This window comes from Ovis canadensis, chromosome X (genome assembly GCF_042477335.2).
Source record: "Ovis canadensis isolate MfBH-ARS-UI-01 breed Bighorn chromosome X, ARS-UI_OviCan_v2, whole genome shotgun sequence".
Classification (NCBI taxonomy): Eukaryota; Metazoa; Chordata; class Mammalia; order Artiodactyla; family Bovidae; genus Ovis; species Ovis canadensis.
Window position 1 is genome coordinate 64,318,225 of NC_091727.1, and position 13,907 is coordinate 64,332,131.

General features: G+C 41.9%; 1 protein-coding gene across 2 annotated transcripts in view; it reads left to right on the forward strand.

Annotated features, from left to right (window-relative positions):
• The first annotated feature begins 559 nt into the window (after positions 1-559).
• The window catches only part of IGBP1 (immunoglobulin binding protein 1), a 45,695-nt gene continuing 32,347 nt past the window's right edge, over positions 560-13,907 (forward strand). The window contains exons 1-5 of one of the 2 annotated variants that reach the window (XM_070290298.1): positions 560-1,423; positions 1,809-2,102; positions 10,548-10,743; positions 12,673-12,752; positions 13,490-13,602. In XM_070290298.1, the coding sequence (XP_070146399.1) occupies positions 1,233-1,423; positions 1,809-2,102; positions 10,548-10,743; positions 12,673-12,752; positions 13,490-13,602 (874 nt within the window). In that variant the 5' untranslated portion in view covers positions 560-1,232. The remainder of the gene's footprint in view (positions 1,424-1,808; positions 2,103-10,547; positions 10,744-12,672; positions 12,753-13,489; positions 13,603-13,907) is intronic. The other variant, XM_070290299.1, reaches the window with a different exon arrangement.

A 13,907-nucleotide genomic window follows, 5' to 3' on the forward strand; every position in this document is an offset into this window, starting at 1 on the left:
AAAGCGAAGACAAGTGAAATTAATTTTAATAATATACTTAACCCAATATATACACAAAATATTAGCATTTCAACATGTAGTCAGTGTAAAAATAATTGAGATATTTTGTATTATTTTTTCATAATTTTTTTTTCAAAATCCGGTGCATATTTTACATTGACAGCACATCTCAATTCAAATAGCCACATTCAAGGGCTCAATAGCCCCATGTGGCAAGTGGCTACCGTATTGAACAGCGCCGTTCTGCATAATAGATCTGCTTTCCAAACCGAACACTTATTTTTCTATTCCTATGATGACATTGGGCACGTAATAAGTACCAGGCACTGGGCTAGCCAGAGGAGCGCAAAGATTAATCAGACTCATACAGGTAAGGGAGATAGATTTGTAAATCACTAGCTGTAATATGTGGTAGGTGTTCTGATAGAGATGCACCAAAAATTTTCATTTGGCAGGAGAAAGGGGCTCAAGGAAGTTTTCAGAGCAAGTGACTTTTGAAAACGTGTGTGTGTGTGTATAGGAGGGGTGATTTTTGATTGTGTATGTGTGTAAAGGGGTGACAGTAACTGGTGTGTGTGTGTGTGTGTGTGTGTGTGTGTGTGTATAAGAGGGGTGACGTCACGGGGAAGAGGAAGGGCGAGGATTGGCAGGTAGGAACCCAAAGCTCGAGCTGCTGGGTTGCCGGAAGCCGGAGGGGGGCGCTACTTGCCCTTCGCTCTCACGCGCGCAGACCTGCGAACCCGGCAAGCTGCGCGGAGTTCGGAGCCCCTGACCGCCCTGGCCCTTGTGGCCAGGGAGCGCCTCACGAGGTAAGGCGCTCGCCTGGCCGGCTCCTGGAGTGCTCCTGCTCCTGCCTTCTCGCGCCCGCCCTGGCTCCGAATTCAGCCTCGTCACACCCGATCCTCAGAGCCGATGACACAGTCCAGGGCCGGGTCGGCGACGAGGAGTCACGCGAAAAGCAGCGCCTGGGGTTTGCTTTTTTATTTGCGTGTGTGTTTCAGTAACAGATGTCTACTACTTGTAATAGGCAGCAGAACAAAATGAGTCCCTGGAAACGGTTGCTAGGCTGAGTTAACAGCAGCCTACGGAAATTTTCAGACGCTTAGGTAACAATGGAGCTACTGGACCAATGCGGCGCCCCTTCCGGTTTCTTCGTCTCTCGCCTAGCTCAGCTTTCCCAGGGTTGCCTTTGACCCCGGAAGTGAGGTTTTCCGGGTTCCTCCCTCCCTAAAATGGCAGCAGTCGAAGACGAGTTACTGTTACCGCGGCTCCCCGAGCTGTTCGAAACCAGCAAGCAGCTTTTGGACGAAGTGGAAATCTCAACTGAACCCACCGGCTCCCGAATAATCCAAGATAAGGTGTTCAAAGGACTGGATCTCCTGAAGAAGGCTGCAGAAATGTTGTCGCAGCTCGAGTTGTTCAGGTATGGGCGAGAGGGTAGTAACCAAAGGCAGAGAACGTATGTAATGATGATCACCAAAGGTGGAGCCATTGAGCCTGGGTGGAGGAGACCTTTGAAACTGGGAGCCTTTCTATCCTACCTCCCCCTGCGATCTTGTGTACATTGCTTGCATTCTCTACCTCTCTTCCAAGATAGTTAATTTCCGACGACTCTCCTCCTTAGTTTCGGTTATTTGCAGAGGCATTGGATGTGAGTGCTCAGCCACTTTCATTGAAGAAAGCCGGCAGCTGTTCCAGGTGCCGCCTCCCTTTGTCCCACCCCGATCCCAGCCCTCCCCTCCCCCAGGAAGCAAGGGCCACAGTTGGAATGCCTAGCCAGACTTCACAGCCTACTCTGCTCTTTGCAGCCAAAATGAAGATTTGGAGGAAATCGCGTCCACCGACCTGAAGTACCTGATGGTGCCAGCATTTCAAGGAGCGTTCGCCCTGAAACAAGTCAATCCCAGCAAGCGCCTAGATCATTTGCAGTGGGCTCGAGAACACTTTTTAAACTACTTAACGCAGTGCCAGTACTATCATGTGGCAGAGTTTGAGCTGCCCAAAACCAAGACCAACTCAGCTGAAAATAACACTGCTAATTCCTCCATGGCCTATCCTAGCATCGTTGCTATGGCATCTCACAGACAGGCTAAAATAGAGAGGTGGGTCATTTGAGGACTGCCTAATGGCAGTGCTATTGGGGAAGGGTGCATGTTTTTTCCTGGGGGGTGGGAAACAATGGTGTATGTATTCTTTGGGTTCTTATTGAGCATAGGCCCTGGTAAGAGCAAACTCTCAGTTTTTCAAGAAGCCTCTGTCTTGGTTGAAATGATCATCCCTGCCAGACTTCTAGCACCTTATGGTTGCCAACAGCAACAATATAGTTTTAGCAGTGTTTCCCAATCTCTCCCACATCACAGCATAGCAATATTCACACGGTACAGTCGGGCACCCCATGGACTATACAGTCCATGGGGTCGCAGAGTCGGACACGACTGAGCAACTTTCACTTCACTTCGCAGTGGGGTAAGTATCTTTGAAAGGCACAGATATCTTATAACTATAGTCCATTTTTGGTCCATTGATTGAGAAGCTCTGTTCTAACAATACTGGATCAGGTGTGTAACATCCTGAACTAATCTTAATACTGGCATAGCTTCATCATGTGAAAGTGCTCACAGTGTTTAGGAGCTATGCTAGGCAGTGGGGATTCAAATTGGGTATGGGCATTTGTATGAATGTGGGTGGTCTCTTCCTTGGAAGAGCATACAATCTGGTGAGGAAGCATAGAAATGATATAAATTATAGAATGATGTGATAAGAAAATGTGTAAAGTATTGGGAGAGCAGAGAAAAAGGGCACCTAACCAAAGAGGGAGCAGGAGAGAAGAGAAGGCTTCCTGGCAGAGGTGACTCCTCTGGTGAGTTGCTAAAGGATGCATAAGAGTATTATCTAGAGGAAGAGGAAAGGATGGCTTTAGCCAGCAGAGATAATAGCAGTAGAACAGCTACAGGGGCATTAAAGACCACAGTGTTGGGGTGAAGAACAACTGTAAACAGTTAGGTGATGCTGGAACACAAAGTGGGTGGTGAAGAGGGGGAAAGAATACCGAAAAATGTTGTAGGGTTCAAACCAGGGAGAGCTTGGGGTGTGAGGAAGGTGAAGGAACAACTTTGTTCTGGGAACTTGGGAAGGAGGTTTGAATCCCAGCTCCAGCATTTAATCATTCTGATTTTGGGTAGATTGCTTAGCCTCTCACTGCCTTAATTTCCCCAGGTGTAACACTGGATGATAACAGGTCCTATAAAGTAGTTAGAAGAGAAATGAATTTTAAAAACTCAGCAGTGTCTGATACAGTAAGCACTCAGTCAGCTATTGTTAGATCTTTGTAGCAAAGTACAGGTGGTGGAGTCAGAAACCTGGGTTTGAGACTCAGTTCTACTTATAAGCCATTGAACTTTGGGTAACTTGTGTAACCTGCCTGAGCCTCAGGTTACCTCATATGTGAAGTATAAGTAACAATGGTAGCTATCTCATAGGGTTAAGAGGCATTAATAAAATAAACCATGTAAAACAGCTGGCACAGTATCTGGCACATAGTAAATATTCTATGTTACCTACTATTAGGCCATGCTAAAGAGCTTGAACTTTGGTTGGTGACTTGGGATCCACTGGAGGTCCCCCCCCCCATCCCACCACAAAGAGTAGCAAGGTCATATTTGCACTTTAACTTGCATAATCTGGCAGCAGTTAGGAAGCATTCCGAGGGAGAAGATTAGGTCCAATTAGGTCACAGAGGTAATGGAGGCCTTACTATCCCAATGGCAGAAGGGATGGTGGGATATATTTATGTATAGGATTGAATCTGCAGAAAACCTGGTGATCAGTTTGTTTTGGCAGGTACGGTAGAAGGAAGCAGCATGGGAGATGTCTATGTTTCTGATGTAGTTGGAAGACTGTGGAACTCATTGAGATGGGGAATAGAAGAGGAAGAGTAGATAGGGGAGAGTATGAATTCTGTATTGAGACGTGTTTCATTTAAGATGCCTAGAAGACATCCAAGTAGAGGTATCTGTAGCATGAAACTCTGGAGAGGCCTGGTCTAGAGAGCTGAAAATTGATTGATTCATTTAACATATTTATTGAGCCTTTACTGTGTACCAGGAACTGTTCTAGGTAATGGAGAACCAGAGTCCATGCCCTCATGGAGTTCTTATTTTGGTGGAGGAGACAGACAGTAACTAGTAAATAAAAATGTGACTTTAGTGGTAAGGGCTTTAAATTATAAAGTATGGTTAAGAGCTAGTGAGCAACAGAATGATTTTTGAGGAAATGGGATAGACTGATATGAAGTGGAATTTAGTGTCATGTCCTCTGTAAGAAGGTAGAGGTAGTCTGTTGGCTTATACCAGTTTAAACAGTGAATTTGGTATCCAAATAATTGCAATGTATCAAAAAAAAAAACAAACAACTAAACGCAATAGAGAGATACAAATGGTGTTTTAGAGAATGACCAGGGAGTGATCATATCTGGTTGGAGGGATAAGGGAAAGATTTCACAATGTAGTAGCATTTGAGATGAGAGGAGAAGCTTGGTTAAAAATGTAAATTACAGGTTTGCCTGAATGTAAAAGTAATTACTACTCATGAAAGTTGGAAAACATAATTTTTTTTAATTAAAAATAAGCTTTCATCTTAGCACTGAGATGATCTTCGTTAACTTCCTGATGTCTTTCCTTTCAGATATATAGTTATTTTAGTTAATACATTTGGAGGAATGCCATTTTTTCTATTTTAAAACCTGACATCCTGTTGTGATTTCCTTTGTCTTTTGAAGCCAAGATATTTAATGGTTAAATAGTATCAGTCTTATAATTATTTAAGCTAATCTTTTATTGTCAAATGCTTAGACTGTTAATGGGTAGAGGTTTTTATTTGATTTTGTTATTCTAAGTAATGCTACAAAGAAAATAAATGTATCTCTCACTGTTTCCTTAGAATTGATTTCTAGAAGGACCAGTAAGTGCCTAGATTAAAGGGTTTGAATATTTTAAGACTCTTGATGGTAACAGTATTGCTTTCCATAGTAACAAAGTTTCAAAGTATATCCCTCCCCACCCCCCACCCCCCACCAGATGGGCAAACAAGAAAGATACCTCATTGTTTTGATTTGTATTTCTTTGGTTAAAAGCTTGATCTTTGAACTTTTTTTTTAATGCCCAACAGAGGAGATATCAACATTATGTTTTTGTTAATGGCTCCTATATTTATATACTAGCTCAGGCCTTCCCTGACCTTCAGACTTGTGCTTCCAGCACTGTTTGTGGATGTTTCACAGCCACCTCAAACTTAACTTGCCATAAATTGAATTGTTGGCTTTTTAATCCCCAAATGTACCCTCACACTCAAGTCCTAAGGATCTCAATAAAGAGACTGCCATTCACCCAGTTGTTTTAAGCTAGAAACCTAGGAGTTGGCTTCAGTTCCTCCCTTCTGGATTGCCACATCCAGTCCATCAACAAGGCCTACCAATTCCAGCTACAAAATATACCTAATGTCCTTCTGCTTATCTCTTTCTCCACAGTCATACCTTCACTTAGGCCAGCAGCATGTCTTATCTAAAATATCCAAGCTGTTAGCTATAAAGATGTGGATGATCTGCATCTGTCTCTCTGGTCTCATCATATATTGTACTCCCCCTGTTCACTGGACTCCTGCCATAATAGCCTTCTTTCAGTTCTGAACAGACCCAGCTCTTTCCTTCTACAGAATCTTTGTACGTGTTGTTCTCTTTGGGGGAAATGCTCTTCATTTATGTCTTTCTGGGCTTTGTCTTTTTTTCACTACTAAAATGTATATTCCATGAGAGCAGTAGCCATTTCTCTCTTGTTCTCTGTGATGTGTCTAGCACAGGGCCTGGCATATAGAAGGTGCTCAAAAAACATGTCTTGTTGACAAGCAGCATGTGGGGACAGCATGAGCAAAACAAGCCTAAGGCAAGGTAGTTTGAGGTATGTACAGGAAATGGAGAAGAGTCTGGTTTGGCAGAAGCTAAAAGTAGTATGGTCAGAGGACTCTAGGGAAGTGATGTGTATAGAACACTGAAAAGGAAGAGGGATGCAGAAAGACAAGTTAACATGTTATAATAGTACTCCAACTGGGAAGAGATGATAATGAAGTTACAACTGTCAGATACTACTTTTGCAAGAAGCATTTATATGATTAGAAAACAAATTGTTTAAATCCTTATTCAATTTCTGTAAGTCCTCCATCCTCTGCCTCATTTACACACTGAGGCCATCCTACATAAAACACCTAAGTAGTATGTCCTCTCTGTCTCTCTCAAAGCATGTTTCTTGACGTATCTTCTCTACTCTTAATTCCCATCTTTGAGGAGTAAGTGTAAGTCTTGTTGATTAATTGAACCTACATTCTTTTGACAGAAGTGGAGAAGTAGAAGCTGGATAAATAATGAGTCTAGTTTAGGACTTACTGAATTTAGGTCATGATGTGACAACTGGACAGCTGTGTCCATAAACAGATGGAAATGTGTAACTAAAACTTATGAGACTGTTTTGCAGCTAGTGATAAAAATTCAGGAGCATCGATGGATATGGATCAGTTCAGTTCAGTCACTCAGTCGTGTCCAACTCTTTGTGACCCCATGAATTGCAGCACGCCAGGCCTCCCTGTCCATCACCAACTCCCAGAGTTCACTCAGACTCACGTCCATCGAGTCAGTGATGCCATCCAGCCATCTCATCCTCTGTCGTCCCCTTCTCCTCCTGCCCCCAATCCCTCCCAGCATCAGAGTCTTTTCCAGTGAGTCAACTCTTCTCATGAGGTGGCCAGAGTACTGGAGTTTCAGCTTCAGCATCATTCCTTCCATAGAAATCCCAGGGTTGATCTCCTTCAGAATGGACTGGTTGGATCTCCTTGCAGTCCAAGGGACTCTCAAGAGTCTTCTCCAACACCACAGTTCAAAAGCATCAATTCTTCAGTGCTCAGCCTTCTTCACAGTCCAACTCTCACGTCCATACATGACCACTGGAAAAACCATAGCCTTGACTAGATGGAAAAAAAAAACATGCAGAGAGAAAAAACCCAAGGATAAAACCTTGGGGCAAATTAAAGAAGAAGGATGAGAAAGAAAAGGGCAGTCAGAGATAAGAGACTCAACAAGGTACAGATGGGAGTACTTATAGAAAGAAGCCCGGGGAAGATAGAGAACAAATGTCATGTCTTCTTTGAAGTTTCTCCCTACCTGTCTCCCCTCCCAGATACTATAGCATTTAGTTTTTGTTACTTATCTGGGCATAACTATCTGTTATTCTCTAGACTTGGAACTTCTAAAGGTCAGAGACCATGACTAATTGTATCCTTAGTATTGTAATTATGTCATTGTATATCCTTGGTACCCAACCCAGTACTTGGATCATGGTAGGTACTTGAGGTATCTTTGGGAAGGACAGAGTGGTCATCAGAAAGATGGAAGCAATATGGTGTAGCAGAAATATCCTGGGCTTTTGAGTCAGACCTGGGGTGACCCATCCAATTTCTGCCACCTAATAGATGAGGCATCATCTAGCCCCTCTCAACTTTTAATTTTTCTCATCTGCTAACGTTATTTATATTGCTGCTTACAAAGCACTTTCATGAGTATTGGTCATCTGATCCTCTTAACAGTGCCATGAAGCAGATATTATCCCATTTTAGAAATAAGGATATGGGCTCTCAGTATTGACTTGTCCAAAGTTACATGGCTAGTAAGTGGTCAGGCTAGGATTTAAAGTCAGGTCTTCAAATTACCAATTCTAGTGTTGTTTAGAACAGAGAGAAGAGTGGTCATTTGAAAAGACAGAACAGGTTAGGGGAAAGGCACTGGTAGAGTGAAAAATTGTAACTGCAAATGACAGGGAGGATAGTTGATTGAGTGAGGCCTGGAGGAATGTGGATGGGGACTGGATTGACAGTGGAATGGTAAAGACATTTCCTTGGTAAAGACAACAGTGCCTCCTTAAAGGCAAGAGAAGAGGAGGAAAGCTGACACTATAAAGATTTGAAGGTAAAAAGGGAAGTTGAATTTCTCCATTGACTGGTCATCTGATTAGCATGATGGTGGCATGGATTTCACAAAAGATGAAGAAGATGATAACTGAACAAGAGTGACCGTTGCACTGAAGTTTAATCATACAAATTTGTCATTGACTCATTTGACAACAAATTTTTAAATGGTTAGCTCTCTTCAGCAGCTTGGGAACAGAAAGGGGAATGATGAAAGTTGCCCAGAGTCAGAAGGGTGACAGGCACTGGGTGATAAGGATTGTTTGCATGTAATGGCTCACCATGGGGAATCTAGAACAGTGATGAAGTCTAGGACAGTGTTTTACAGTCTGTTCCTGGAGCCCTAGGATTTCGTCACAGTGCTTGGGTAGGAGAGATGTTGGGAGCCTTTCTCTGATTTAACCAAGGTAGTTTTATCTCTTATTGCTTATTGGCGTTCAAAATAAGCTCTCATAAGAAGCAAGGATTCTTCTGCTAAGAAAGGTTTAAAAAACACTGGCCTCAAAGATCAGGTATTCAGGAGCTTAGAAGTCCCAAAGATGACTAGGAACAAAGTCATAGGAGCAAAGGAAGTAGAGAAGAAAGACCAGAGAGTGCGATTAGACTGCATATATGTGGAGGGTAGGAAAGGAAGCATAAGAACCTTGTTCAGAGGCCCAGCAGACTAACGCAGAATTTACCCCAGGTTATATACATTTAAGGTCCTGGTATTCTTTTTTTTCCTGACTTAGGTACATCAGGAAAGAGGGTGGGGTAGGAGTGGCATCAGAGTTTAATGTTCTCAAGTGATGTCTGTAATAGCATTCATGAACTAGGATTGACCTGTGTAGTGTTTTACTCAGAAGGCCACCTATGATGGTGCTGTGACATTTATTTGTAACGTTGCATAAAGTACCCACTTGTTAATTAAAAGGAATAGAAGAGCCTAAAAGTTTTTATAATAAAGGATGTTTCCAGAGCAGTGGTTCTTGACTTTTTGTGGGTCATGGACCTCCTTTAACGTCTTCTCAGCAAAAAAAAAAAAAAAGCGTATAATAGAGTTCTATACAAAATTGGAGGGAGTTCAAAGACACCCTTCCTCCCCAAATTCTGTCCATTGAAGTCAAGTTAAGAATTCCAGATTTGAGTGAACACTTGCAGAGAAGCATCTGATCCCGGAGGTCTGGAGTGGAGTTCTAGACATAGGTATTTCAAGATACTTCTCTTGGAAACTGTGGAGTTTTTCCTTTATTCCTCTTTCCCTCAAGCCCTTACATCCAATAAATCAACAAATACTGCTTTATATTTTAATTACATCTGGATCTTACCACCTCCCTATTTCAGGTCACTCTCAACCTGGATTATGGCAGTACCCTCTTAAATTGATTTTCCTGCTTCCACCCTTGCCTCCCAGCCTCTCACAGTCCAGTCAGAGTAGTCTGTTAAAAAAGTTTTCACATCATGTATTCTATTTTAAAGCTTCCAGTGACTTTCTCTTCTCATTCAAAACATTTTGACATCTGATATTTCATGTCTTTTTAGCCTATTGGGTTCTATATGGCCCTGGCTATCTCTCTGACCTCATTTCGTATCATCTTCCATGCCAACCACACTGGCCTCCTTGCTATTCCTCAAACATGTCAGGGCAGCACTCTCCCACCCAAGGACCTTCATATTTGCTTTTCCCCCTTAGAACACTCTTCCAGATCCTGTCATGGCTTCTGTACTTATTTCCTTGAAGTCTTTGCTCAAGTGTCACCTCTTTAGAGAAGTCTCTCCTGAACACCCCTACTTTCACACCATCATTCTATCCAGTTTACCTTGCCTTTTTTTTTTGGGGGGGGGGCTTGTTCAGAGGACTTATCACCACCTGACATCTATTTCTTTTTGACTGCTCACACTAGAATGAAAGCCTCAGGAGAGCAAGGACTCTTTTGTAAGTACTGTTGTGGCTCAAGCACTGAGAACAGTGCATGTCACATAATAAGTACTCAGTAAATAGTTGTCCAGTGAGTGATACATGACATACTAGAATGCATCTTGGAAAAGGCAGGCAGGGTGGATATGAGTCTTTAAATTATACAGGATGAGTCAGAAGAGCTGGAAACATTTTGCCCAGAAGAAAAGAAGAGATGACCATTTTTTAGGAATTCCTGCATCAATGGCAGGTAAATAAAAAGTCTATGATTATTTGAAGCTATAATTCCCAAATGGACATTGTATGATACTAAGCACCTGACCTAATAAAGGTTGATGTCATAAAATTACTAAAGTACTCCCATCTCGAAAGATGATGGGAAGAGTTGCTCAGATCAGGTTTCCTCTATATTTCTCTGGCTCTTGAATGTATTTCTCCGCCTCTACTGATCCCTTCCTCGCCTTGTAGTCTTGTGAGAATGGCCTTGATGGCAAATTCTGAGGTATAAAATCATTATTTTTGCCAAAGTGAAAATCATCATCCTTATGACCTGATCATTTGCAAAGGTAAAATCATATTTTGGCCTTCTTTTCAAGGAGCACTTCTTTATTTTTAAGTTCATGGGAAATACTTTTCTGTGGAACAGATACAAGCAGAAGAAGGAGGTGGAGCATAGGTTGTCTGCACTGAAATCTGCTGTGGAAAGTGGTCAAGCAGATGATGAGCATGTTCGTGAATATTACCTCCTTCACCTTCGAAGGTGGATTGGTATCAGCTTAGAAGAGATTGAGAGCATTGACCAGGAGATAAAGATCTTGAGAGAAAAAGACTCTGCAAAAGAGGTAAGCCTGGTCACTGCCTAACCAGCTCAAAAAGCTACTGTCAGAGATTTGAATCTTCTACAGGAGAGTAATCAAATTAAAATCCTTTCATGTTTCCATGAAATCACTGTTTTTATTAACCTTAGTGGAGGAAGGCTGAAGGTTCTCTAGGATAGCTTTCTCTCTAGTTTATAGTAGTGTTCCCTAGTGCTTTCTGACTGTAACACAGTTCTAGTCTTCTGTAATTTTGTGACATGCCAGGAGAGGGGGAGTCTTCTCTGAAGTGAAAACTGCTTTTGGCTGTGAGCAGTCCTGACTGTGGGGGCTTCCCAGGTGGCGCTAATGGTAAAGAACCTGCCTGCCAGTGCAGGAGCCATAAGAGATGCAGGTTTGACCTGTGGGTCAGGAAGATCCTCTGGAGGAGGGCATGGCAACTCACTCCTGTATTCTTGCCTGGAGAATCCCATGGACAGAGGAGCCTGGCAGGCCAGAGTCCATAAAGTCAGAAATGATTGAAGTGACTTAGCACACACGCAATCATGACTGCTGAAGGAAGGCATAGGGAGGTGTGCCTTGAAAATCTGTGCTTGACTGTAATAAACAGGAAGAGGGATAGGATGGGAATGAAGAAGAAAAGTGGGACTGGAGAAGAGAGAGAAAAAACTTAAAAAGAAGATAAAAGACATGAAATATGTTTTGTTTGGGGGAGAAATCAAAAGTTAACCTTACACAGTGATATACTGACACCATAGGTCACCCAAGTATGAAACAGCAAGGACCCCTATGCACAAAATGTTAGGCATAATGGTAAAGAAAACTTGGTATAATACCACTTTGGCTGTACCTGAAGACCATAACTGTGTTTTGGAGCTGATTTTTCAAAATGTTGGGCTCTGTGTTGGGGTTTCGTACATAGCAGAGCAGCTGCCTCACTGTGATCTATTGAAAGTCAGCCCTCAACACAAGGGTTTGTTTTTAAAAAAAAAAAAAGAGGGAAGAATTATAGAAAAGAAAAAAAAAAATCTGGCTCTGCTACCGGTTACTTTTTGGCTCAGGGTATAACATGAATTGAGTTGTATTAATCAACTAGCTGCAGCCATTTAAGTCCTCAGAGAACTCTTGCTAATTTGATTTGTACTAATTAGCCTAGGAGCTTTTGCCTCAGGGTAACATCAACCTAGTTCCTTCTGTTAAGGGATCAAAGAACGAACAATTAATATTCTAAAGCTTTAAGGCCCCTTGACTATATCTAGATGAATGGGTTTCAAACCCATTACTATGAGGCTGGACTATTCTGGATCCTCCTGTCTCCTTCTTTGTTTTTTAATTTATTGTCTCTCATTTGGTATTGGGATTGGCTATGTAAGTGATGTTACAAAGTGAACATTTTTTCTTAGACCATAGTTTGTTTTGGTATGCCCCTGAACAGCCAAGATTCCTTGAAACATTTCTGTACACCTGTATATGAAAGATACTAACCCATTCCTCCTCCCCCTCTTGCATTTAGGAACATCCACTTCTAAAACACCCTAGGGAGCTCTTGACATTTAATAGCATAATTACATTGGACAGGGTTTTAGCAGAAAGGTCTTCATAATTCAGCTTTGGCCCTGAAAGCCAGGCTGAGGAAAGGGGCTTCAAATTCAGCTCAAGAGGTTTAGGTGGAACATGGAAGAAAGCTTTGGAATCTGCCTCTTTGGAGGGGAGAGTTTTAAAGTCAAGTAATTTTTCACTTGTGAAATGATTCCTGGAAGAGCTTTCTCTTCCTCCCTTTCCAGCATGATACTTGGGCCATCTCAGGAGAGCTAACCAACCTCCACCATTGGTATTCTGCTAATATATCTTAGAGTCTGATAAACAGGGTTTTTCAAGCACCTAAAGACTTAAGAACCTGCATAGTGGGGTGGGCACAATGACAAATACACTTATGATAATTAATTTCCTTTTTAGGCATCAACTTCGCAGTCATCTCGTCAGGACAGGCCTCCAATGAAACCGTTTGTTCTCACTCGGAACATGGCCCAAGCCAAGTAGGTGGTATTAAAAAGTGGGTTGCCTTTGCAAGCCCCCTATTTTTATGGTTCATTTACAGTGCATGAGTAACAGAATGGGCATTGTTAAATAAAGGTCATGGCTTCACCTGGGGTAACTGTTCTTCCATCAGAGGAATATTATCTCTTCCAATACTTTCTCTGTAGCTCTCATCATCAGACATTTCCCTTACAAACTTGAGCTTAAAACCAGGCTCAAAAGGAAGCCAACAAAAATAAATAATTAATGAATTAAATACAGAAAGAAGGAAAAAAGAAACTAAAGAAGAATTGTAGCCCTTAAAGTTGTTTCCCATTGTTTCCTTCAGCTGCAATTCTCAAATGGTCATGTTTGCCTATCTAGGTTTTAATTCTGAGATTAAAGATGAACCTCTTCCATAAGGTTGCAGAAGAATCTCCTTCCTCTGTGTATCTTTTAGACCCACCAAGAATAAATACTTCTTCCATTATATCATCATTCTGTGGGGCATTAGCCTCTGAGATTGCTTATTGGGAGATAACTCTGGGCCTTTATCTTCTTGTGAAAGCTCTTGCCTTTAATTCTCCTCCCTGGATGTCTCTCTTCACTGTCCTCACAGGAATTTACACAACTCCTCAGAGGATAGCTGGATAAGGGAGCAAGGAGGAAACAGATACAAGCTTTACCACTAAACAGAAGAGGCTTATTAATAGTGCTATTTATGTTTACTTTTCTAAATGTAGTGTGATTCTTACAGAGTATTTGGAGCTGGTTATCCAAGTCTGGCATCTATGACAGTGAATGACTGGTATGAACAGCATCGGAAATTTGGAGCATTACCAGATCAGGGAATAGCCAAGACAACGTCAGGTATGAAGGGGTGGGAGGCAAGTAGTTATACTACTACACTACTGGTCCCTAACTCTCTAGCAGTTAAATTCAGACCACGTATCATTGCCCTTTAGAGCAAAAGAAATCTGGACAAAGATTCTGAGTAACAGATTCTAGTGAGTATTTTATTTCATTTATTATTAAAGTAAATAGCATGTGATTCTGGGAAGATGGAGGCAGTGAAGCAGCATAGTTTTTTAATTTTTCCATATATCATGGCATAAAAACAGACTGAACAGATAGATAGCAAAGCCAAAAATCCACAGTTAGCAGTTCTGCTTCTG